We start from the raw sequence: 27,828 nt of genomic DNA, 5'->3' as shown, positions 1-27,828 counted from the left end.
CTAAGACTATTGTAGAGTAAAAATATTAGAGTAAAAGTGGCACAGGAAGGGGAGAGGCATTGGGCAGCAGCATATTTGCCTTTTTTATGGGCAGCAACTGCAGAAACTGGGAAGTAGGAGACTTGTTTCACGGTACTTAATTAATTAGGCTATTTAATTTAGGTTGCTGTTATTTCCATCTCATTCCTTTGTGATGTTATTTTTGTGCCTCTGTTCCAAGATCTGGGTTTTACCATTTAGAAGTGAAAAGTTAACTTTGTGATTGAAATGTCTTACAGCTTTTGTTTGCAAATATTCTACAATTGAGTACATTAGTATTGGTGAGAAGTTTAGGAGGTCAGCTTTTACCTGAAGAATATAATTTAATTAGACTAGACCAAAAAAAAAAAAAGGCAAACGATTCCTTCCTAGGAGTCTCCCTTCTCCAAGTTCTGTCAGCTTTACCTCTTAATTAATATTTCTCAAATCCATTTACTTTTCTCTGTTCCTAGCACTATCATCATCTTTTGCCTGGACTTTGGCAAGGTCCTCCCTGTTGCCTATCTGAACTTCTTTCTAATTGATTCTTCACACTGCACCCAGAGGGATCTTCTCAAAATATTTGGTCTTGTTACCCCCTGCTTAACAGGGTAAGTCAAACTCCTTAACGTGGCCTAAAGGCCTGGCATGATTTAGTTCCTGCCCAGAGCACACCTCTCACATCATCACTCTCTGTTCTAGTTCTATTAGCCTTTTTTTTAATTGCCAAGTTCCTCCTGCCTCTAGGTCTCTGTAAGCGTCATTCTCCCTGCCTGGAACTCTCTTCCCTCCCATTTTGGCCAATCTAACTAAAATTTATCTTCAGATTCCAATTTAAGCTCTTACTATGACTGGAATTTTTCATGGGTCTTCTCCCCCTTCCAACTATGGATTAAAGTGAAGATTGTAGCCTAAAGAAATAAAGTCCTACTTAGTACCTGGGAGTATTAACTTAAAAAAAAAAAAAAGTTTCCTCACAAAAGGAGCAGACTTTAATATGTGGCTCATATGTTTAAAAAATATTTTAGTTATTAACACCTTTATATTTTTATCAAGTAACAGTAGTTAATATTTATTGTCTTAAGAAGTATTAGTCCTTAGTTACTGTTTTACTACTGAGCAGTTATGTGCCAGGCATATTTTAAGCAACTTACATGAATTAATCATTTAATTTTCAAAGTTGCTCTATGAGGTGCATATTATTTTCCCCCTACTTTAGAGATAGGAAAATTGAAAGAGTAAGTAATTTGCCTCTATCTACAAGGCTAGTGAAATGTCAGAGCCAAGATTTAAATCTAAGCAGTCTCATTCCAAATCCTGTACTTCCCCCTGACTTATATGTAAATAAAATTAAGTAAGACTATTAACCATTTTACAACAGCAACAGAAATCCACTCAACCCTCATCTCCCCCAGTCCTGCTACGTAAAGGCAACCACTTTCACCTCTTTTAGATGTTTCTTTCCATATTTACCTTTTGAAATAATATGCTTATACTGCTATTTCTTAATGTATCAATATTTGACATTACCTACTGACTATCCATTATGGTAGATAAATATTAAGCTTTTTCACACACATACCCCTTGCCCTCCCTTTCTTGACTTCCCAATAGATGTCGCAATATAATTCTCACATTTTGTTTGCATTTTAGTATGTATTTATTATTGTGTAAATCTTGTTCACTGCTGAGCCAAGCACGTGTATTATGAACATGGTTCCTTACTTGTAGAATTTTTTAAAATCGTGGAGTTAATAATAAACTCACTTAAGAAAAAAGAATGTGCTTAGTTTTTCCATATATGAATTTCTATTTCTATATAATCCAACCCTTTCTCAGTAAGATTTTTCCACATAATCAGACCTATCAGATTTATGGATCCCTTCCTGGAGCTCTGTGTCTTCTTGTTTCTATTTGGACTATTGCTTTCTAGTCCTGTTCCACAGCAATTGTTTGGGATTTTTCTTTGCTGACATTTCTGACGGAGTTCGTATTTCTTAGATACGTTGACTTCTGGTGTTTATTTACTCCCTAATGTGTATGGAACCCCCCCACCCCCACCGCCCCCAGTAGCCCTTTTCCTTTTGCTGTTGCCCTCTGATACGCCGTTTTCCTCTCTGGAGGCAACCAATGCTTTTTTTTTTTTTTTTTAACAAAAACAATATGTATATATTTTCTCTGTTTTTGAAATGCAAATAAATCTTGCTTTTTTAAATTTAATTATTATGGAATTAACACCATATCAGCATATAAAGTTGCTTCCTTGTTTTTAACTTGGCATACTATTCCATCATAGGACTCTATCATAATTTATTTATCTAGTTCCCTTTTGGTAGAGTTGTAGGCTGTTTCAACCTTTTGATGTTAACAAAAAGTGCTTTAATGTGCAAGCTTACACGTTGTCATTTCACTTGAGTACTAGCATATCAGTGGGATAAATTTCTAGAAGTTATTCTCATACCTGATTGATACCTTGACGGAGACTGGAGTAGTGTGAGACCTTGCATGTTTGATAATTCTGCGTCAAATGGGATATGAGTAAAGGGTAAAAGAACACCTGGTAGTAAGTGGGCCCTTCTGGAGGACAATTAATAGTGCAGAGAGGGTTTCTAATGCAGATTGTTGTCTTTGAGCTTTTGACCATGACCTTTGTTTTTTCAGAAATGACCCATCTTTTTGAACTTTGTCATCACCTCCTTTGGTGTTCATGGCTTCTTGCTCCATTATTTTAGCTCCAGGTCTACCTCTGCAGATAATCCAGAGTAGAGAGCATGTCATTAGCTGGTCTTTTTCAACAAGTCAAGAACCCATATTTAACACACTTTATAATTTAACAGCATTCCCAGCCTCCACATTGATTTATTTGTTGAGTTCAGCTAACTCTACCTTCCGAATCCTATCCCAAGCCTCCACACCCCTTCTACTCGTCTCTCACCTGGATTGCTCTTAATAGTTTCCTAATCGCCTCTAGCCTCCTCTCTGGTCTTCCCACCCTCCCTCCCCCCAGGAAAAAAAATCCATATTCAGCACAGCTTCAAGAACAATCATTCTAAATTTCAGTTCTGATTAGGTCATCACCCTGCTTAAAATCCATTAAGGCCTCTCCTCTTTGCCTAAAGAATTAAGTACAAATCCCACAGAATTAGGTACCCCTCCCTTCCCTATGTGGAGCTTGGCATTCAGCATGTGTCTCATAGGCCTCAGTGTGTGGTAATTGTCTAGGTATGGTCCTGATGAAAATTATCCTACTTGAGGCCGGCTGTTGAAAGAAAAATTAAAGTTTAGCCTGACATTGGTTTATTTCCAACTGAAACATATATTAAAAGGGTCTTTTCATACTTTAACCATGAGGAGTGGGTAATGCAGAAATTTCAGATGGTAACTGGATCAGTGGCGGGATATTGTGTGCTTCAAATTAGGCGCATGTCTACCCTAATCTTAAAGGCAGACATTGCTTTTGTGCATAAATAAAAAAAATAATGTTATGGATTTGTGGAGAATATATTTTGTTCTTTTACATCTGGGGATGTGGCAGCTAATGGAGAAGGGATAAGTAAGGGAAATACATAAATGTTGAGATGGGAGTCTTTTTGAATTTCTAGACTGGGGGATTGGCAACTACAGCCCTTGGGCCAAATTCAGTCTACCACCTGTTTTTGTAAACAAAATTTTATTAGAACCAGCTATGCCTTTTCATTTATGTATTGTCTATAGCTGCTTTTGCACCACAAAAATAGAGTTGAGCAGTTGCAATAGAGACCATATGGCCCACAGAGCAAAAAATATTTACTATTTGGCTCTTTACAGAAAGTTTGCTGACACTTTCTAGAGGGGAATGCAAGTTGAGAGGTGGAGAATGAGCATTTACTCAATGAGCTGTGCATAAACCTATAGAAAGGTGAATGCAAAGTGATAGCAATTTGAGCAAGCAATCTTACTCCCCTGCTCCCCTATCCCTTAATGCTATGAGGCCTCAAAAGGAGAATAAGTGGACAGACATTGTCTACTACTAGTGAGTTTTGGGACTCCTTCAAAGAAGGAATGTTTGACTGGATTTATTGTATGCAACTTGCACACCCATCTTCCAACTATATTCCATGACAAGGCCCAGTACACACTTCCTTCATTAAAGTATTGAGAAAAAACAATGAGGGAGCCCCTGTATTGGTGAAAAAATTCTGTAGCTGCTCTCCTTGGTAGCCCATTGAGATTGGCTCCCTGATTTCAGTGGAGATGGTGGGATCCCATAGTAGCAGAAACCAAGTGGCAGCACTTAACTAACACAGATGAAGTAGGTTACCTGTACAATAATGGAAAGCAGGGACATAGGTGTAATCAGAAGGCATTGGCCCACAGATGGTTCTGTGGGTAAAGTCTAAGGTAAATTCATCAGCAGACTTCTCGTGGCAGGTAATGAATGAAATAGATGGCAGTCTCCAGTGTCACTTTGTGTATATAACAGGAAAAAGTCTAGGTCTGGTAGCAAAAAAGTTGACTTTAGTTGCCACAGTTGAGAGTCATGACCTTTCATCCAGTTTCCAAACCCAAGTCAGTTCACAGATCCAGAGCCATTTGATTGAAGTGGAGGCCTGTTGCCCTTGAGGAAGAACACTGCATCACTGCCTCAAGCATACACCATAAACCCTCCGTTAAGCCTTCCTCAAAGGGACCTGTAGCCATTTGTTAGATTGCACTTTGGGGAAAAGGAAATAATCAGACCTTTCATACTTTATTCCTGAGGACCCAAAATATCCTTGTGGTCCACCAGTCAAAATGGGGACTTAGAGTGGCCAAGGAATAGATGGAGTTTTAGCTCAAGCCTGACTCACAGTGTGCCCAGGCGGTCAGAAGATCCACTCTGTGCTTATTTCCCCAGTTCCTTAAAGTATGATTGGAATAGACATACAAGATAACTGGCAGAATCCCTATATTTGCTCTCTAAATCATGGATCTAGGACCATTGTGGAAGGAGAGCTAAGTGGAAGACCTTAGAACTTCTCCCTTCTAAGGCAATAGATCAGAAGTAATGCCATATCCTGGAGGGAATTGATGAGATTAATGCTACCATCAGAGATTTGAAATAAGACTTGTGATGTTTGTCATGTCTCCATTTACCTCACTTATTTGGCCTGTGTAGAAGTTGGATGGATCTTAGAGAATGACTGGACTATCATAAATCTAATCATTGGCTGATTCCAAATACTATACAGCTGACCTTTGAACAATGTGGGGATTAGGGGCACCAACCCTCCGAGCAGTTGAAAATCTGAATATAATTTATAGTCGGCCCTCCAACTATGTAGTTCCTCTCTGTATTGGCAGTTCTGCATCTGCAGATTCAACCAAACTCACATCACGTAATACTGTAGTATTTACTATTGAAAAAATACACGTGTAAGTGGACTCATGTAGTTCAAAACCATGTTGTCCAAGGATCAACTGTAGTTGCTGACCCAGATACAATGTCTTTACTTGATCAAGTCAACACAGCCCCTGGCTTTTGGTGTGCGGCTATTGACTTCATGGATTTACCAGGACTACCAAAAGCAATTTGCCTTTTTTTAAAATTAATTATTATTGGAGTATAGTTGCTTTACAATGTTGTGTTAGTTTCTGCTGTACAACAAAAAGTGAATCAGTTACACGTATACATATATCCCCTCTTTAAAAGCAATTTGCTTTTATTTAGCAGGGCCAACCATATATTGTCACAGTTTTGCCTCAGGGTTAGTTAGTTAGTTAGTTCTTCTGTTCTAGAAATCTTAATCATCCCAACATTCCACAAAACATCACACTGGTCTACTACTGATGATATCATGTTGATTGTCTCCAATGAGCAGAAAGTAGCAAGTACTTTAGATGTCTTAGTAAAGCATATGAGAACCAAAGGGTAATAATCCAGCCCCACAAAAATTCAAGAGCACTTCAGTAACATTTCTGGATATTCGGTGGTCCCTATGCTCAAAAGGCCCTTCTGGATTTAGGAGGTGACATATACTACATTTGAACATGCCCCTTCAACCTATCTACAGAGTAACCCATAGGGCTGCTAGTTTTGAATGATGATCAGAGCAAGAGAAGGCTGTGCAGCAAGTCCAGGACACAGTACCTGCTGTGCTACCAATTTGGCTTTAAGATATAGCAGATTCAATGATTCTCTAAGTGTCTGTAGCAAATAGTGAGGCTGCACAGAGCCTCTGGCAAGAACCAATAGCAGAATCACAATGCAGATCTCTGAGATATTGAAGAAAATCTCTGACTTCTTCAGCTAACTATTCACCCTTTGACAAACTGCTTTTGGCTTGCTACCAGGTAGATCCTGAATACGTGACCATGGGGTGTCAGTTTATCATGTGGACCGGGCTTCTCATCATTAACTGGGTGTTGTCTGACCTACCTGGCCACAAGGTTGGCCATGCCCAGCAGCAGTCTGCCAACAAGTGGACATGGTATTGTTGGGGAGGGGGAAATATCCCCCTCTACTCCTCTTGAGTTCTGTGGCTGGACTAATAATAAAACTGACACGAGAGATATTAACAGGAATAAAAGAAACACATTTTAATTCGTGTGCATGGAGTTCTCATAGCAAATGGGACCTAAGAAGTGGCCAGAGCAGGCAGCTTTTATACTTTTTAGACAAACAATAAATTTGTGAGGAATTGACAGGACAAAGAAACTTAGGCTTTGGGTGCTTAGTTAGTGAAGAATCTAAACAGAGTTTGGGCTTGGAGTAGTAAATTAAAGAAGTAACAGAGTGTTTGTTTTTTTTTTTAAATACAGGCTTCTTGGCCTCAAATTCCCTGTCTCTGGCGATAAAGGTGTCCTTCTACCTCCAGATGCAGGGAGTGCGCTGTTCACATGAGAGATTTATTTCCTGCTTTCTGGGAGACAGGAAGGTCAAAGTGTCCTTCTTGCATCGGATGTATGCCATTGAGGCATATTTTGGGGGAGGCCTGCCCTGGGCCCCAGTAGTATGTAAGAGACAGAGCTTGGGCAGTTCTGGAAAGTACAAGTAAGTCGTACGAGCAAATGACTCAGACTCCTTTGATAGCAACTTCTGTTGTATTGCCTCTTTTCCTCCAACCCATGCCTTTGGCCTCTTGAGGATTTCCTTAGTCTCGTTGATAGAAGAAGAAAAACCTCAAGCCTGGTTTACAGAGGAGTCTACAGGTCATGCTGGTACCATTCAAGAGTGGACAGCTGCAACAGTATAGCCCTACTCATGAGTAATCGTGAAGGACAGTGAAGGAAAATTCTCCCAGTCAGCAGAATTTTGAATAGTAGATATGATTTGTATAAAATATCTGGAATGAGAGAGGGCCAGAAGTAAAGATATATAATGGGCCATGGGCAGTTCCTAATGGTTTGACTGTATGGTCAGGGACTTGGGAGGAACAGGGTTGGAAGATTGGTGACAAGGAATTTTGAGGAAGAGGTATGAGAATGGACCTTTCAAAAAGAGTAGACCCTGAAGAAATTCATGTCCCATCTTAATGCCTACCATAAGACATCTACTGCTCTTAATAATCAAGTGGGCAAAATTACACACTCTGTGGATGTCAGTCAGCCTTTCTCCCGGCCACTCCAATACTTATTCAGGGAGCCCACGAATAGTGGCCATGGTGGCAGAAATGGAGGCTATGTGTGCATGGGTTAAGCAACGTGGACTTCTTCTTTCTAAAGTTGACCTTGCTAGCACTACTGCTGAGTTCCTCCTAGTCAATGAGAAGCCAACATTGAGTGCCTACAGGCACCAGCCAGCCACTGGGTGGCAGGTTGATTATATGACATTTTCCATCATTGAGAGAGCAGATTTTTCCTCATTAAAATAGACAAATATTCTGGATATGGATTTGCCTTTTCTGCCAACGTCAACAGCATGGAATGCCTGAGGACAGGGTAAATTCAGAATGCGTAGTGGAAGAAAGAAGACATAGATATCAGTTACGGCCTTGTGGCCAATTAGATAAATGAGGATTGTAGTAGCTTTGCACATTTTTCCTTTGCTTTTTATATGTATGTGTTTATTTGTATATGCTACTAATTTTATTCTTTTCTTCCCATTTTCTTTCTTTTTTTTGGCTGCACTGGGTCTTTGTTGCTGCACGCAGGCTTTCTCTAGTTGTGGCGAGCAGGGGCTACTCTTTGTTGCGGTGCACAGGCTTCTCATTGAGGTGGCTTCTCTTGTTGCGAGCACGTGCTCTAGGCGCGCAGGCTTCAGTAGTTGCAGTTCGCGGGCTCTAGAGCGCGGACTCAGAAGTTGTGGCGCACGGGCTTAGTTGCCCCGTGACACGTGGGATCTTCCCGGACCAGGGCTCAAACCCATGTCCCCTGCATTGGCAGGCGGATTCTTAACCACTGGACCACCAGGGAAGTCCCCCCATTTTCTTTTTAAAAAAATATTACATAGAAGTTGTTAGAGGTTACAGTTTAGTCTTTAGGTGACAGAATATTAGGTGGGACTGTGACAGAATTTGAGAAGTAATTCACATAGTCACAACAATGCATACAATGGCTGTTGGCGCTCTGTGTCTCCTCATTTTGAGGTCTCCCCTTCACTGGTGAGAAGGATGCTTGCATCTTGTTAGGTGGAATATAAATTCATTCATAGGTGTAGATGTGGCAGGAGATAGTAAATAACAATTACGTTGTTATTGTCCAGGAGTTCGGATGTGTGGCAGAGAGGCTGAGTCATCAAAAGGGCAGACTGTGCTGCTTATCAATTTATTTTCTCTCAGCTCCAAAGTCATTCTGTTTGCCTGCTTGTAATGATGGAGCTGGGCCCTGTAAATATTTCTCCTGAGCCTTTTCAGTAGAGGACACTGGAGGGACACTGAAGGTAGAAGGAGCTTCTCTTCCTGGTTTCAGGGTGGCTCACTAGCCAGGTTCTTGCTGGGCATACTTTTCCTCTACTGCCCCACATGGTTTTCTCCAGTGCTAGGTAACTGCATGGCACAGCTTTCTCTGGAGTTGGCACCTTCTTGCCCCCTGCACTTTCTCCAGAGATTGACTTGTGTACTGGCTGGAGCCACAGACATCATGGACCTATTCCCAGCTGAGGTCACCGCTCCCCATACACTTTCTTTAGCCCTACGCATGTACGCACTGGGAACCCCACAGCACTGGGTGTCTAGGGAGCCCACTGCCCAGCTTTTATCTCAGGTACCAGCCTGGAGCTACACTGGCCCAAGATGCACATGAAAGTGCACTAGACTCCTACAGAGGACAGCTTTTCAACTCCATCAGCAGCCAGCAGTTTTCCTCAGCACCTAGCAAGTTCCAGGGTTTGACACCTCTCTCTGAATGGCTTCTTCCAGGATCCAGAGGGAGTATCACCAGTGAGGCATCTCTGTGACTCTTCCACCATCCGGGAGCCAGTGCTCTGCCATCTCCATTAAGATCTCTGGATCTCAGCCCTCAAGAGGGGATGGTTCTTCCTTGGGTCTTCATCTCAGCCTTAGAGGTGGCGGTTGCCCCTTACATCTACCACTCCTGTGTTCTTTAGCATTCCTGTTAACTCTTACTAGCTAATGCCCTGTTACTCCAGTGCTCTCTTAATAGTAGATAAAACTTTCCTTGTTCAAATCACTATGTAGTTTCTTGGGGATGGCTAATCCCAAAGCCATCAACTATGTTTCAAGGTAAATAGTTAGACGGACAGATCTTTCAAAATGCAGTGCTTCTGCCTGGGGGAAAAATCAGTTAAGTGGACAATCTGTGGAACCCCTGGAATCACTCCAATAGAGGAAAAATTCCTCTACCCTCTAGTATGCTGTAAATAATATAGTATATCTTTTATGTGTTATGTGAAATTCATTCATAGGTGCAGATGTGGCAGGAGATAGTATGTGAGCCTCCCTCCCCACCTACCCTGTTACCCCCATGGGTAAGTGTAGCTCTGTAATTACTTGTTTGTTCCAAACTGTAAAGATAGATTGTCTGGTCCACAAATCAAGATCCTGTCTACAGCCTTTCACCTAAGATAAAGTTAATGGAGATATTTATCTGACCAGGTGTGGCCGAGAAGTTGGATGTCAGACCATGCCCTTTTCCTTATTAACCTGTGCCTTACAGTTGCTGGAAGTCAAATCTGTCACTAGGTTTTTTGTCTCATAACCTGAAGATACCTAGGTTCAGAAGTCGTCCTACTTTATGACAAAAGTCATCCTACTTTATGACAATTTCATGCATTTAGTTGGCTGCTGGTGGCATTTTCCAGCCACCCAGAGCAGCTTTACTCGATCTTTAGCTGGGATCTTTGAGGTATGTCTGCTGCGTGTGGCTTTCTCAATGCGGTTTGCCTTGCATCAGTGTCTGTCACTTGTCATACATCCGGAAGTTACTTCCTCTCAGAATTGTTGGCGAGGATGTGAACGTGGACTAAAACATAATCAAAACTAACAAACCACAGTAGCAAATCACCATGAAATTTGATCCCACCAATAAATACAAACAGAAATGACTTCCTACCACTGCTCCATTCCCTAACATTTTCACCAGCAGATGAGGGGCACTTAAAATTTCTGCCCAAGCACTTAAGGGTTTATTATCAGGGCAAGTTTTGTTTTGTTTTGTCTTTAAATTCAGTTAGAAAATCCAGATGATAATACATAGGAAAGACCCAATGAGTATTAATTCACAGTAGTGTACTTTTGTTAATCTACAATCTACACTGTGATTTGAGGGTGTAATTTTGTAATTTCTTGCTTTGTGTAGTTATTCTTAACTCTTTACAGCATGCTTTAACTCAAGTTGTAAACAAGTCTCACATAACAATTAGGCTTTGTGCCAATTAAATTCAACTGGAACCAGACCTTAAATCCCTGGAGTTGTAAAGGTTTATTGTCACAAACACAGAAACAAGAAATGGAGAGAACCACTGTCCGCTTATTTTAGTAAATGTTACTCTCATGTGCAGTTATTAAGTTCTACGTTTCACTGCTTTAGAAGATTTTTTTAGGTGGAATTTAAAAATTAAACTAACAACTAATCTTGCAGTGTGTGCTTTTTCACGTGAAGGGACAATCATGACTATAATGATGGATGATGGATCTTATCTTGATGTTTTCCCACCTGAATCTTCATTTAAACAATATCCGCAGATGATTTATTGCCACATCATAGTTTAAGAAGCCATGGTCCAGATACCTGGAAGCACAGTTTTGTAGTTATATTATTTTAATTTATGAGATTTTGTTTTTTTTCTGTTCAGATGGAAGCATATTTTTACTCCTGAGAACAATTCACTGATTTTAACCCAGTCCCACAGACTGTTAGAATTGTGCATATTGTTTTAACCTTTCAAAGTATCATTTTGTGGATATCTTTATTTATTATTAATGCCTTTTTGTAATGTCTACATATATACTAAGATATAGATTAATATTTTTTAAGACCAGAAGTTCTCTGAATTTTAATTTTTTTCTAACATTAGACATTTATAGGGATTTGGAATTTAGAAAATCTCCGAATTTTAATTTTTTTTTCTAGTTTTAAACAACTATTTCATGGTATTCCCTTCTCTTCTTCTGCGAATGTGATCTTTTATAATTAGCAATTGACCATTTTGGATAGGTGTGTTTAAAGATTTTAGAAAGAGTACAAGAGGAACAAACCCTTTGTCTGCTAATCATTTCTAATGTGCAAATACAACATTTCTAATGTGCAAATATCCTGAGCTTGCTGTTGTGCTGAGTTTTTTCTTTTAATTCTCAAACTTAATAATCCAATTAGAAGTTGGTTTTAGAGAGATTTGCTTTGTTTCGCTGGCTGTTTTTTTTCTTCTTTTTAACATCTTTATTGGAGTGTAATTGCTTTACAATGGTGTGTTAGTTTCTGCTTTATAACAAAGTGAATCAGCTATACATATACATATATCCCCATATCTCTTCCCCCTTGCGTCTCCCTCCCTCCAACCCTCCCTATCCCACGCCTCTAGGTGGTCACAAAGCACCCAGTTGATCTCCCTGTGCTATGCGGCTGCTTCCCACTAGCTATCGGTTTTACATTTGGTAGTGTATATATGTCCATGCCACTCTCTCACTTTGTCCCAGCTTACCCTTCCCCCTCCCCCTGTCCTCAAGTCCATTCTCTAGTAGGTCTGTGTCTTTATTCCCATCCTGCCCCTAGGTTCTTCATGCCCATTTTTTTTTTAGATTCATATATATGTGTTAGCATATGGTATTTGTTTTTCTCTTTCTGCTGTTTTTATATTGGTCTTCAAGTTTGGCAAGTAGTGTGGTCTAGGAACATGGTATTATTCCCAGGAATAGAAATAAAGAATCCTAGTTAATTAATTAGGATTATCTCATTAATTAATTAATTCAGATTATGTCTTTTATTGTTCAGAGTCTCAGTTTTTCCATGTTTATGATGGGAATAAAATATTTTAAAAATGATTTTACAACATCATAATTTGGAATATAACCTCAATGCCTCATTTATATCAGCAGTTAATCCCCTAGACTTTTCAGGAATCCTTGGTTCATTCTTGCTTTGGATTTTTTATCTTATCCCTCCGTGTCAAAATAACTTGCTTAATTTACATCAAGAGTTTATTTTGAAAACCTGTCTTTGGAGTATTAGAAATTAATAATGTGGTTGCCTTTGGTTAGATGCAGTCCTTTTCTTTCTTTTTTTAATTTTTATTTTCTTTTTATACGGCAGTTTCTTATTAGTCATCCATTTTATACACATCAGTATATACATGTCAATCCCAATCGCCCAATTCATCACACCACCACCCCCACCCCCCACTGCTTTCCCTCCTTGGTGTCCATACGTTTGTTCTCTACATCTGTGTCTCAATTTCTGCCCTGCAAACCGGTTCATCTGTAGCACCTTTCTAGGTTTCACATACATGCGTTAATATACGATATTTGTTTTTCTCTTTCTGACTTACTTCACTCTGTATGACAGTCTCTAGATCCAGATGCAGTCCTTTTCTTATCAGGTGCTAATTTTGCCCAAAGTCCTGTTACCTGAACGAGTGATGCTTAACCCTTGCCACCCTTTAGAATTATATGGAGAGTTGAAAATAACAACAAAAGCAGGGCCTAAGCCCCATCCCTAGAACAACAAAAATAATTATATACTTTAAATGTGTACAACTTGTGCATCATGTACACTTCAGTAAAGCTATAAAAAAGTTTTAAGAAGTCTCTTTTTAATAATACATAGTGATCCAAACAGCTGGAGTTCCTTCCTCTCAATAAAAGCCACGATTGTCAAAAATAAATGAATAAATAAATAATAAAAATAAATAAAATCGAATTCTGTAGAGATGGGGCCTAAGGCACTGCAGTTTTAAAGAGCTTTCTGTTCATGTGTATCCAGAGTTGAAGACCACTGATGGAGATGCTTAATGTTGAGTGTAATTTATCATTAATGGAAGGCTGATATTGTACATTAGCAGCAAAGAAAAGCCATACACAGTCCCTGGGGGATCTATGTTGGAATCTTCAACTGATCAGCAATCAATAAAAGAAAATTATTCCCTTAGAAATAATCTGAAAAAAGCAAAGCATCATGTTCCTACTTTAGTAGATTCTACCACTAAGCAGTCTCAGTTTTTAACCTGCCATTGTCAAAATCTACAGTCTCATCCTCCTCGATCTTTATTTCCAAAAACATGCTCTGAAAATAGTTTTTTTTTTTTTAACTCATTTGTCCAGAAAACCTCACTTGAGGTGATGTGAGGCTATCTGTAGTTTTTTTCTCCTAGGTTTTCCCCTTACTTCCTTACATTTATAGCATCGATTCTTGACTCCTTTATAAAGACCTTACTTCAGACAACTTCAGTGAAAATCTCAGGACTTTACATCAGACCTGAGTTGGAATACAGTTGGGGAAATGCTGGTCTTCCACTTAAACTGAATGACCTTGGCCAAGCCACTCAATCTATTTGGCTCTCAGTGTTTGTCAGTAAAATGGGAATAACATAAACTTTGCAAGATTGTTGGAAAGACTAAAAGAGAACTTATGTAGTAAGTGTTAAAGTATCAGGGACCTAATCAACATTTAACAAAAGTTAACTATTTCTGTTATTTCTGATAGTAAATGAAATCTTGGTCTTCTTTTATCCCTTTTCTAGTCAACAAACATTTATTGGGTACCCATTACGTCACCAACATTGTGGTAAGTGCCAAAAAAAACAACCATGAGTAAGGGAGATACTATTCATGTCCTTTATGAGCTTGTCTTGACTCTCTCATTAGAGATATCCTATACTAAAACCTAACTGAGAGCTTCCCTGGTGGCACAGTGGTTGAGAATCTGCCTGCCAATGCAGGGGACACGGGTTCGAGCCCTGGTCTGGGAAGATCCCACATGCCGCAGAGCAACTAGGCCCGTGAGCCACAACTACTGAGCCTGCGCATCTGGAGCCTGTGCTCCGCAACAAGAGAGGCCACGATAGTTAGAGGCCCGCGCACCGTGATGAATAGTGGCCCCTGCTTGCCGCAACTAGAGAAAGCCGTCGCACAGAAACGAAGACCCAACACAGCCAAAAACAAACAAACAATAAATAAATAAATAAATAACAGACTTAAAAAAAAAAAAACCTAACTGAGTGACTCCCTTAAATAGATAAACATGCACACAGTGTAGGATTATTACCCTATTGATGAACTCCTCTAGTTTATAATGCATCCTTAAAAAAGAACTCTCTTCCACTGGCCTCATTAATTCAATCCTTCTTTCCAATTCCCCATCCTACCCACAGATATGATTTCTGGCATAAAATGTTTTGGAAAACCCATCACTACTGTAGAAGGATCTCATTCTGGGGCTTCCCTGGTGGCGCAGTGGTTAAGAATCTGCCTGCCAATGCAGGGAACATGGGTTAGATCCCTGGTCCAGGAAGATCCCACAAGCCGTGGAGCAACTAAGCCCATGAGCCACAACTACTGAGCCTGCGCTCTAGAGCCCACAAGCCACAACTACTGAAGCCCGCGTGCCCTAGAGCATGTGCTCTGCAACAAAGAGAAGCCACCGCAATGAGAAGCCCACACACCGCAACGAAGAGTAACCCCAGCTTGCTGCAACTAGAGAAAGCCCTCGCGCAGCAATGAAGACCCAATGCAGCCAATAAATAAATAAATTAGTTAATTTTTTTTAAAAAAGAGAAAGCTCTCGTTCCGTCATCTCCTTCTACTCTATACTTTCCTGGGACTCTTTCCTGTTCTATGTTGTGTTAAAACATTCTAAGGAGACCAGCTCATTCCTTCTCAAATTCCTAATCTAGCTTATCCTGGCTACTGAGGAAATTTAGTATCACTAAATAGCACTGGAGAAGGGGATTTTTGATGGTTGTCTCAGAGACAGAAAGGAGGATGAACAAAGGTTAATTTATATCTATTTATCTGTTGTCAAGCATGAATATTTTATGCCAGAAATCATATTTGTGGGTAGGATGGGGAATTAGAAAGAAGGGTGGAACTAATGAGGCCATTAGAAGAGAGAAAGGTGATCAGGTTGTATTTCATAGGTTGGGAAACCATTAACCTATGAAAACTCAACATTTTGGCCATCCTTAGCTCCCTGGAACCTCTTAGATCATTGTTGCCCCGTTAGTCTGAAAGTGTCCTGAATCCTAAGCCCTAGGATCTTGGGGGCATGACTACAACTAGCCTATTGGATTCTCTGCCAAAGTTCATTTCTGGTTTGCACTAAAGCCCATTGGACCAGGTCTCCTGAAGTTTACTTTTAAAGATCAACCACTGTCAAACAATTAACATCTCTCAAGGGTAAGATGTAGATTGTATCCACTTGACATGGATACATTATCTGACAATCTATTCTCCCTTGATTCTCCTTTGTTTTGTTTTCTCATTCCTTTTGCTCTTTCTTTCCAGTTTCTCTTTTTTCCTCCCCTAACCCTTAATTGTAGCTGTTTCTCTGGCCTTTTTACTTTATATACTGTAGGTGAACTCTTTTGTACCCCAAGACTGTCAAAGTTCATCTTTAGCACAGAGCTTTTCCCTAATTTTCAGTCCTATGTATGTTTTTGCTCATGGGAACTCACCTTGGAAACCGTACCAGCACCTTAAATTTGTCATGACCAAAACTGAACATCCCATCCCAAATCTTTCTTCCTATATTCCCTGCCTTTGTCAATGTCATCACTCTACCCATCCACCTCCCATTCTTCTCTTTCTCTCACCAAGTCCTATTCGATCTCATTTCTTGGACTCTCTTGAGTCAGCCCTCTCCATCCTTCCTGCTCCCCTCAACTCTTTGGTATACATTACCTTTACTGGGGCCGAGGAACCTGTGATTTTTCTAAAACATAAATATGATTACAATCCTTCCTTAAAATCATTCAGTATGTCCCATTCTATTCATTCAGGACAAAATTGGTAGATTCCAAATTCACTGTGTGAGCTGGTCTTTAACTGACCTTCCAGCCTCAGCTCCTGCCCTTTCCTGCCTGTGCCCTCCACTTCTGCTGTACCCAAGGATTGACCACATCTTTTCTTGCAGTGTGCCTTTGCGTCTACCATTCCCTCTCTCTCCTCTCTCTTGTCCACCAGCCTAAAAATTGCTTATCTGTCAAGATTCTGCTCTATGGTGTCATTGCTGGGAAATTTTCCCTAACATTTCTCCGTATCCTCCATGTGCTTTCATAGTCTCCATCATATCACGCAGCTTTGTGGTTGCCTGTTGAAGTGCCATCGTTCATACTGGCCTCTGCTCCTTGAAGCTTACCTTTAAGGTACCTTCATAACCATAGCCTAGCACAACATTTGACACGTAGGAAATGATATAACCACAATTGTGTGGTCCGAAACTCCTTACATTATATCTTAAAATGATGTTAAAATCTTAAGAGGTCACTTTAATCCTTACATGAGGCTCTTGAAGCAACAAAAGCTCAGAAATATTGAAATCTCATTTTTATGGGCAAAACATCATAAATGAGGTCTCTGTTGGAACCAAAGTGTCCAGTCTGTACTGAAAACATATAGAGCAGTCCAATTAGAAATAGTATGTAGAACTAAGTTTTCAAGTTCTGCCTATTTTGTTTATTCAGCTTCAAATTTTTTGCTAAAGACCAGAGAATCCATCTCAGAACTTGGTTTTCTTATTTTAAATTTAGTGATAACTTTGGAAAAGAAGTTAAATAAAGTGTTAATTTTTACTCCTCTAAAGGACATTTTCCTTAAAATGTGTTTAGGGTTAGGGAGCAAAGGCATTTTCCTTGCCCTTTTGTCTCTGCTAATTACTTGACTGACTATAATGGTGCATGGTATGTAATCATGTACTGAACCCTTCACATTACGTTTTTTTAGGCATCATGAAGAAAGTCCGTCTTCACTGTGATTCAGGCAGTAGTGAATGTCCTCTTTTACTTTTTGTTTCTTTTGCTCCTGATGGCCCATACTAGGGTTTGGTAAACATGCTGCTCTGTTCTTAGGATCAACTGCAAGCAGCATTTTGTCACACCAGATACTGCTTTTATAACTTAATGATCTCTATTGCCTCTTTAGAGACAATTCCAAGTGATGCTCAATGCCACTTTTTTTTCTATTTCTTACTTTTTTTTTGTATTTGTGTGAGCTATTGAAAATAGCTGTTATATAATAACACATTATCTTAATTTTCCAGTCTTTATTGGTTCTGTTAAACTCAACAAGTGCTATCAGGTGAGCAAATTTGGGAGAATGCCAGTTTACTTGGTGATGAAGCTGCTTTATCATCTTAATTGATTTAGTTGAAGTTCATAGGTTGATGGTGAACTTCTTAAAAGCCACAGTTTTAGATGTATGCCTGACAGTACCTGTCAGTGTACCTTTGCTTTCTTATGGATTACCCCTTTCTTTACAATCAGCTTAATGAAGTTCTATAGCCCCTTGGTTATTGAGCTAAGATTTTTTTTAAAAAACTCAAAATATATTTATAAAACTCATTTATGTATATTACATGGCAGATATTAGGCAGAGTTAACAATGTATTTTTTACTGGAGAGAAGTCTCTAATATTTCATAACCCCAATAGATTATAGTTAATGATAGCAACTGTGTTCTTCCAAAAGTGTAATTTTCTTGAGGGCAAGATATCTTTGTATTGTTATTAACCATAAGAGTACATTGTTTATAGCTTATGTTCAGTTGTTGGCTGAGTGAATGAAGTGAACCATGCCTATAGGAATGAATAGCTACTAATCTGTCATTTCTGTTTATAGGTATTGCAATTTAAGGAAACCTTCTTGCCAGCAAATCTATGATAAAAAATATACGTAACAGAGGAAACTGTAACTGTTATTTGTCAAGTGACAAGCTTTTAATGTCAGAATGGCTCACCTAAAACGACTAGTAAAACTACATCTTAAAAGACATTACCATAAAAAGTTCTGGAAGCTTGGTGCAGTAGTTTTTTTCTTTATAATATTTTTGATTTTAATGCAAAGAGAAGTAAGTGTTCAATATTCCAAAGAGGAATCAAGGATGGAAAGAAACATGAAAAACAAAAACAAGATGTTTGATTTAATGCTAGAAGCTGTAAACAATATTAAAGATGCAATGCCAAAAATGCAAATAGGAGCACCTGTCAGGCAAAACATTGATGCTGGTGAGAGACCCTGTTTGCAAGGATATTATACAGCAGCAGAATTGAAACCCGTTCTTGACCGCCCACCTCAGGATTCTAATGCACCTGGTGCTTCTGGCAAAGCATTCAAGACAACCAATTTAAGTATTGAAGAGCAGAAGGAAAAAGAACGTGGAGAAGCAAAACACTGTTTTAATGCTTTTGCAAGTGACAGGATTTCTTTACACCGAGATCTTGGACCAGACACTCGACCTCCTGAGTACGTTGAAGAATATTCATTGTTTAGTGTTTATCAGGAGTGTTTTCAGGGGAGGGGCATTAGTTAAGGAAGTTGCTTGTTCTTTAGCCACTTTGAGGCAAAGAATCGGCAAATACCATTTATTTAACCTGTCTTAATTATTTTTTGCTTATTGTTATTGAGGCTAGATTTCTATATCTGTGTTTAGTGAGGCATTGCAGATGTGAAAAATTATCATCTTAGAAATTAGAGAACTGAATTCTAGATCTGACCTCTATAGAACCACAAGGAAATCCTTTATTCTTAAATGCTTTAGTTTTCTCATCCATTAAGGAGGAAATATGGGGTGGATTTTATGGGAAATGTGGGAGATGGAGTTGTTTCTGTTCTTCTGTGTATTGCTATAGAATAGAAATATTAAAAAATGTGCCAAGATTTTGGAGCTATGATAGTTTATGAGCTAAGTCATAGACTTTGTGGCTACTTTTAGTGCTATAACTATATTACAGAATGTCCTGTGTTTTGTAACCTTTCTTTTAAGAGACAGTATTGTTTTAATTACTAATTCAACTCTGATTCTTTCTCTGGAGTTTTGTTGAATAAGCTCTTGTATTTATAGAGTTTTCTCCCTTTCGCTTCTGAGAGGCCAAGATTGCTTTTCATTGTTACTTTGTTTACATGTTTATCTCAAATATACAGTATTTTGATTAAAATCCCCCCCAGCCCCCGATTCTACTGTGCTGTCTCTTTGTACTTAGTTAACCATCTTGTTATCTTTGAGGTAGTGTTCAAATGCTCTATTTGAACTGAAATAGCTAAAATGAATTTCAGCACTTTCAAACAATCTGTAGATTTGTTAAAAGTGCAAGATAGACAAACTGTAAGCAAACAGTGCTTACATATTTCACTTTCTAGTTATAAGAGAATTAAATTTATAAGTGAACCTGAAGAAAAGTACTTTAGTAGACTTAGGTCTATTGCTTCCTTCATATTTTTCTAGGTTTATGATCATGAATACCTGCTCCATCCTCAATATTGAAGCTGTGTAGATTAGATTTCTGTTGCTCTATTCTAATCTGTGTGATTCAAGGTTAAATTGCTCATCATTTTAAATGAATGTGTGAAGAAACGAATGTAAAATATTCTGGTTGTTCTGACAGGGCATAGTATAGTTCCTTTTTTATGCTAATAGGTTAAAATGCAATATGGCCCTTTACTGATTTTGGGAGCGGTCTTGATTGAAAAGCAATCCCCATCACAAATCAAGAAGCATGATTTTTATTCTTTGACATGACAAAGGGAGCTCAGGATAAGCCTTTTCTCCAATATAGCTTTGAGAAACTGCAGTAATATTCAATAATGATAATCAATATGTAAGTGCAAGATAGCTAAGCACACAAAGAACCTTTTTTTTTGGCCAGGAATGTGTACCTAGAACTGTGAAGATTTAATACTTTCATACTTTAAATTTAACTTATATCATCAAGGAACACATTTTCTGAAGAACTGCTAATCTTTTACATGCTCATTAGAAATATAGATCATTTCTCCCAAAGCCAGATGGTCTTGTGACTGATAATTTAAGCACATTTCTATATGCCAAATTTTTCAAATGGTTTGACTGGGGATCTGTAATCACTTTGGCAAGTTATTTGAATTTCACTACTTTAAATGACATGTGAAACAACTTTTAAACATAAGTTGAGCATGCTAATTGTTTCAAAATAAATGGGGTTTATGAAATCATACTGTGAAATTTTATTGTCACTTGCATTGATGATATAACATGACACTTTTACTTGATATTAGTACTTATCAGTTAAGCAAATAAATCCTTGCTTAAACTGAGGGAAAGCCTTGTGAGATTAAAGAGATAACACTTTATTAGTGTGAATTTTTGTAAAGTGTCATACTTTAAATCTTCAAAACCTTTTTATAATTCTATATTAATACTATATTAATTAATCATGTGGCAAGTAAATACAGGAAAAATTTTTTTTAAATCCCAAAACTCCCTCCCCAAAGTGCTTATAAGACAAAATTATAAAGTTTTTTCCTAAAAAAGAAATACTATAGTATGGAGTTTTTCATAATTTTTACTTATACTTTTATGTTGGCTTATAAGACTTTATGTATTAAAAATACAAGCTTATATTTAGTCATTTGTTTCCGTGTAATTTTAACTCGAAGATAGATAAATAGGTAGTTTGTGTTTGGACTTCATTTTTAATTGATCGTTTATCCAAAATTCACTTTAGAATAAATCATTTGCTTTCATCTACCAGTGAGGATGAATGTGATTATTTTCTTCTAGCTATGCATGTATGTTAACACTTTAAAATCATGATGGTCCTAGAGAGCAAAATCAGTTTCACCTTCCTCCTCTTTTCCTGCTCAGTGGTGTTGACACCCTCTCAATATTTTATCCCGAATTTAATTCCTTTCTTATCACTACAAATATTTCAACCTAAAGACGTCCTCTCTGGAAAGGATTTGAAACACATTCATACTGAGGTATGGCTGTAAAAGTAGTAATTAATGAGAGTTTGTAGAATATCTCTTTTAGGCTGGCTTTCCCAGGCCTCTAGTACCATTCTGGGGGCTCTGGTTTCCCCATTGGCCCTGGCAGGGCAACCAAAGTGTGCTGGGCTCGTATCTCCATGAGTGAATGATTTACTTCCTTATCTTTGGGTTTGAACAGCACTGTTTGATTGTTCACACACTACTTATAGTGGCTTTTGACTGTGTAGGAGGATTTTATAATCTGTTGTCTAAAATTGTACAACCATTTATGGTTATCAAAGATCCAGTTATTTTACTTATTTATCTTTACCATAGACCACACATGTTTTATGTCCCAGCTTCACTCTGTTTGATTTTACAGTGTTTTGAAGCCCTCTCCTATATGTTATTTCATTTGATCCTCACCTCAGCTCAGCAGGTGAGGGACTGTGGTCATCTCCATTCTCAAAGGCTGGAGATTGTACAGACCCACACACACCCCAATGGCTTCATATGAAGATTATTTTCATTGAGGATGACATTGCTCTCAAAATGAATTCAAGATAAATTTATAACTAAAGTTTTTAGTGAATGAGTAATACCACTAATCAGTCAAAAACTATTTAGGGTCTCTCTCCTTACTGGAGCAAAATCTTTAACACAGCATGGCATGTTACATATGGTAGGTACTTAAGTTTTTGCTGAAGGAAATAGGCTTTATAGTAAGCAATTTTTTCCCCTTTTGGTTCAGTTACAGGTTAAGGAAATTGATTAAACTTAGAAAATATTACATTCCTAGGAAAGTATCTAATTTAAGGTAATCTCTACAAAGATGAATATTCATTTAATGATTAAAAATTTCACATGTTAAGAAAAATGCATGATTTCTACAAGGAAAGAAAAAAACTTGGTTTGTATTTGAGCAGTTACAAGTATTTGCTATTTTTACAGGTTGTCTCACTTCTAGGTTATTTTTCTTATTTAAAATATTATTTGTATTTAAAATTATATTATGGAGAAAGCTTACAATAAAGCATGTTTTAATTCGTGACATGTGCTCCATATCAGTGGACATGATCTCTGGGTGAGTGGTCTATTTGTAAGAAATTTTGTTTTGATCTATTTGCCTTTATATAGCATTAAGATCATCTTACATAAAAATAAAGTATCCACTATCATTTCTATTGTTTTAAAGGTTTAAATAATGATAATTTAGTAATGGTAGAGCTGTGAAATAAAGTAATAAAATTCATAATTGTTCTTCTACTTTGACTTTTTCTAGATGTATTGAACAAAAATTTAAGCGCTGTCCTCCCCTGCCTACCACCAGTGTCATAATAGTTTTTCATAATGAAGCATGGTCCACGCTGCTTAGAACTGTCCACAGCGTGCTCTACTCTTCACCTGCCATATTGCTGAAGGAGATCATTTTGGTGGATGATGCTAGCATAGATGGTAAGAAAACACATGCAAATTAGATTGTTTCCTGAGTAAATCCATGTGGCGTTGTCCAAAGTCTATTTGGGTATATTGTACTCTCTGTATGCCACCTCAGATCTTGAATATAGTGTCTTGGATGCTATATATGATGGATGAAGGGAGAATCCAAGGAAGTCCATATTCAAATATTTTGGAGTTCAGAAATGTGTGAAACACCATTATTTATAACTTTGTAGTCCTCAATGTGAGACTTTTATTGTAAGACATAGTGGTTAAGAGCACACACTTGAGCCTTGAGTTAGGCTGCCTTGATTTGAATCCCAGTTCTGGTCCTAACCAGCTATGTAACTTGGGAAAGTTACTTAACCCCCCTATACCTCAGTTTCGTTATCTGTAAAATGGGGGAAATGCCATATTTCATTAAACTTATTGTATAATGCATCATTAGTTTACATACCAGTAGAATAAAAGACCCTTACAGCCAATTAAACGAACATGTCATTGCTTGTAAGAAGTATATAATTATATAGCTTAGAAATGAGGGAATACATAAGTAGTACATAACTCCTAGGGTTGTTTTAAAGATTAGAAGAATTAATATAAATAATATATTAATTAATAAATAATATCAAAGAGTAGTTAAAAATTACTGAAGAGCTACCACATCCTGTTTTATTTTGGTGCTTTTAAATATTCCAATACCATTTACAAAGCTAGCCAAAATCTTTAATGAATTTTCACTTAATTTTATGTCAATAATCAGTTGCTAAGTTACACATTTTAAATTGGACTCACAAGGATAATCAGACAAATACTATAATTTGCTGAGTTTTCAAACATTACAAGTATTTTAAGTACCAAACAGATACAGATTATTTCAATGATTGCAAAATTTATTCCTGAATGAGCCCAAGTTTGGAACTAGATTCCTTAAAGTCAAATTCTAGCTCCAGCACTAATGAGCAGTTTCCTTATATCTGTAAACTGAGGATAACACTCTCCCATCAAATCCAAAGCACCATCTACCGTAAGGTAGATCATTACTTTACAGACCGTGAGAAAAAAAACCCCACTACCTATTAGGTGACATGTCATCAATTAATTATAAGATGTATCCAGACTTTAGACGTGGTTGTAAGTGAATAAAGCATAACATTTTTAACCTAATGTTTCAACCATTTTAATCTTTTCCTTTTCTTTCCTAATCACTGTCTACATAAACATATAATGTTTATCTAATTATATCCATGTCAGAAATCTAGTTTTGAAATCTGACATTTTCATGTAACATTATTAGCCTGTTTCTGTTACCTTCAAAACTTTAGTTTTAATGACAAAAATGGACTAGATACATTTTACTTAACCATTCACTTTTATTTACCCCTTAGCCTTACTATATGTAATACTACAATAAATATCCTTGTGCTTATGTTATTTTCCTTTGTTTTTGAATTATATCCTTAGATAAGTTAGGAGAGGTAGGACTGCTTGGTCAAAGGGTCTGAGTATTTTTTATAATTCTTTATAGCAATCAACAATAGATTTGGAAAAGTTTTCTTGGCGAGGGCTATCTTTGAATAGTAGTGTAATTTGTCTTATTGAATCAGTCAAAGAACTATCTAATGAGTTCCCCACTGTGGAAAATGTGTCCCTAATTACCATAGAAGAGCTTGTGCAGTAGAAACCATAGTCCCTGACTTCAATTTGCTTAAGGAAAAGCAGCCTAAATATGTAGGTAATCAATTAACAGATAGCTAAATCCCAATGATAGCAAACAAAATATAATTAAGATTTTCAGAGCATAGAACATGTGCTAGTTAGCCCTTGTCTTAAATGTTTTATTTGTACAATAATCTTTCATTGTATCCTCCTAACAATTCCCTGTGAGGGTTAGTCCTATTAGCCCCATTTTTTCTATTATCTCACTTTATAGGTAAAGAAACCAAGGTACAGTAAGGTAAAATAACTTGCCCAAGGTCACATAGCTAAAAGTAATGGTGCTATAAATCAAACCCAGGAAATCTGATTTCATGGCTTTGTGTTTTTAACTTCATAAAATTAGGGTGTGGATGGGGGCTAAATTTAAAGGGCAGGTAAGAATTTATAGGAAGTTCAGAAGTTGTGGGTGAATAAAAATTTCTTAACATGTGGACAGTGGGAGGGTTTATTGAAGGAATCTGTAGTGACTCCGTTTTAAAAATCAACTCCCATTAAGACCTTTAAAATGTTTCTATTTTATAAGTTGCTGCTCTATAAGTCTATGATTAAAGCAGAAATAGCTATGATTATATTTTTAAGACAAATTACAGTCCTACTTGTCTTTCAGAGTATTAATTCTGAGGTACTTAGAAGGTGTTAAAAAAGTTAATCTGTTACTCTGAGACGATTTTTCCACAAAAGTTATTCCTGGACTCTTACCTCCTTCATGAATGCTTAAGCTTTAAGTAAGCAACTCTCTTATCTGCACCACTGGAGAATTTTTAAAAATATATAATTACAGATAAAGTCAAAGTCACCTGCAATTGCTTCTGAAATCTGGCAAAAGCAAACATCTACCCAGGATGTTTGCTGGCGTTCTCAATATTCCCAAATCTTTTTTGAGTCTGTGCTATGGGTCCAAGAAGGCCACTTGAAGAACTGCATTATATACTCAACAAAGAGTCAAGAATTCAATGGTGAACAAGCAGGCTTAAGACGTTGTTTAAAAATATGGACAACACTTGACTGACTTGATTGATGTGTTTTTCTTTTACCTGATATTTTAACTCTTGCTTAGTATGTATGTCATCCAAATTGGAATATTGAGTATCTTAAATTATACACACCCATGACTAAAATTTTGCCTGTTTCTAACCTCATTCCTGATTTACATACTCTTTTCTTCCTTCATATTTTTACTGGAAAAAATTCTGTGTCAGGAGACTCTAGAGCTTTCAAAAATTTTTTGCTGACTCTTTGTAGAAATATTCCCAAACTGCTGTAGCCCTGGATTTTCCTACTCATCTTTCTCTCAAGATTTTGGTCTTAAATTATTTTGACCACTGCCTAAATATCAGAGAATTTATTGATACTTGACATTTTTCTATACATTTGCAGATTTAAATGCCAATTTAAATAAGAATCAAATATCTTTTTGGCCAAATTCAGTTTCTTTCACTCTTTTGTCCCTTTTCTCTGGCCTCTAAATGAGTCTTCTTAACTCCTGGGGTCTATTCCTTTGGAAGTCTCCCCCCCCAAACACATTGTGTTTACTGATATGACATGGGCAGGATAACTATGTGTGGTAATGTCACGCATTATAATCGTTCAAAAGTTAAGATCTGTGTATATAATTTTTGTTTTCCAATAAGAGTTGAAGATATAATTTTTGTCTTAAGGATGGATGTGTACAACTGTTAAGATTATGCATGTGGAGGACTCATTGCCCTGTGGTTTCTTTATTAGCTTTCATATATATGAAAATATACTTAGAAATGAGTTAATCTTGATTTTTTTTTTCTTACAGAGTACTTGCATGGTAAACTAGAGGAATATATAAAACAATTTTCTATCGTAAAAATAGTCAGACAAAAGGAGCGAAAAGGTCTGATCACTGCAAGGTTGCTAGGGGCAACAGTAGCAACAGCTGAAACACTCACATTTTTAGATGCTCACTGTAAGTATACATGTATAGACATAGTTGTAACATTTTCCCTCCCCCTCCCTCTAATTTAAAAGGTAAGGAAGCCTTTTCTTTAAATGCCTAATTGCATTTTCTTTAACATCATTTTCAGCTAGTGATTATAGCAGTGACAGCCCAAGCAGATTACAGCTCTGGGTAGGAAATTCCTTTCCCTTATTCAAAGATCTTATGTCCTTTTGTTTGAGGCTCCTTAACTTTATGGCCTCCAGTGACCAGCTTCCCCAGCGAGTTATGCATGCCTAGGAGTTTTTCATATGCTCATTTTGTCAAAAAAATGTGGTTTTCCTTATTATTCTTGATTACTATACTTTGAAGTGAGTGCAAGTTTTGTTTGTTTAAGTGTAGTCAACCCTATCATTAAACTTTGTCCTAGTCCTAACACTTTTACTTTTTATATTTCAGTTCTTTCTTTTCCCCCCAAAGATTCACACGCTCCTTTTTGTGCCAAGTGAGGGGTGCCCCTTTACAGCTTCTGGTATCTTTCCCATGAATGTTGTTAGTTTTTGTTTGTTTTTGTTGCTGCTGGGTTTTTTTTTCTTTGTATTTTAATTTTTTTTCAGTGTCAGTGATTTTAAATAAAGTACTTAGACAGTATTTTTAGAGTCAATGTTTAATGTACATGTTAGGTATTACTAAAATGTCACTTATTCCCTCGAGCTCTAAGTTTAGTGAGTTTTACTCTTTGTATGAGTGTTTAGCTTTGGATTGGCCCGCCTTTAGGTTATGTTTGACCAAGCAAATGGTTTTGAGCATACGCTAATTGTTACAGAAGGGCTTTTGGATTTGCTTGGGTCTCTTTAGAGCTTTCACATTCAGTATTCTCTTAATACCGGGCATTTAAGAAAGGTCTACAGGTAATCCAGGAGAGGTGTTTTCAAAAGGAAATGGCTGCTTCGCCAGCATTCCCTCTCCTGGTCCAAAATTACAGTACTGTCAGACTGGGCATTCTTCCCCTCCAGGCAAATGTGTCTGATGGTCCTCCTGGACCATGACTGCCAAACTCCACGGAATGATGGGAAGCCCTGAGTAGCACTGTACATGCCGCATCTCCTGAACTCTATGTGTGATGTGAGACAGCCTGGCCTGGGGCCAGAACCCAGACCTTTCATGCCACTCCTCCACTCTCTTTCATCAGGGCTGGGCAGGTTTGAATGGTGCTTTGTCTCCAACTGCTAACATCAGAATATTCTGACTCCTTTACTTGCCTTCTCCTAAGACCCTGTCAGAGAAATGAAGATTTCAGTTACTGTACCTTACTCAGGGAGACAAGCTTAAGTAAATCAGAACACTTCTGGAGCTGGGTGGTACGGATCAGCAAAACGTTATCCTTGATTCATAGCCCATTTTAAAGAGAAATACACAGTCTGAAACTTAAATATATCAGTATCATTTTGCTTCC

General features: G+C 37.7%; 1 protein-coding gene across 3 annotated transcripts in view; it reads left to right on the top strand.

Moving 5' to 3' along the window:
* GALNT3 (polypeptide N-acetylgalactosaminyltransferase 3) overlaps positions 1–27,828 on the top strand; it is a 45,353-nt gene that overhangs the window by 6,024 nt on the left and 11,501 nt on the right. For all 3 annotated transcript variants that reach the window (XM_036859098.1, XM_036859096.1, XM_036859097.1), the window contains 3 exons: positions 18,203–18,826; positions 22,590–22,762; positions 26,253–26,402. In XM_036859098.1, coding sequence (XP_036714993.1) covers positions 18,312–18,826; positions 22,590–22,762; positions 26,253–26,402 — 838 coding nt within the window. In that variant the 5' untranslated portion in view covers positions 18,203–18,311. The remainder of the gene's footprint in view (positions 1–18,202; positions 18,827–22,589; positions 22,763–26,252; positions 26,403–27,828) is intronic.

This window comes from Balaenoptera musculus, chromosome 7 (assembly GCF_009873245.2).
Source record: "Balaenoptera musculus isolate JJ_BM4_2016_0621 chromosome 7, mBalMus1.pri.v3, whole genome shotgun sequence".
Classification (NCBI taxonomy): Eukaryota; Metazoa; Chordata; class Mammalia; order Artiodactyla; family Balaenopteridae; genus Balaenoptera; species Balaenoptera musculus.
The sequence above is the reverse complement of the archived record's forward strand: the minus strand, read 5'-3'. Positions and strand labels throughout refer to the sequence as shown.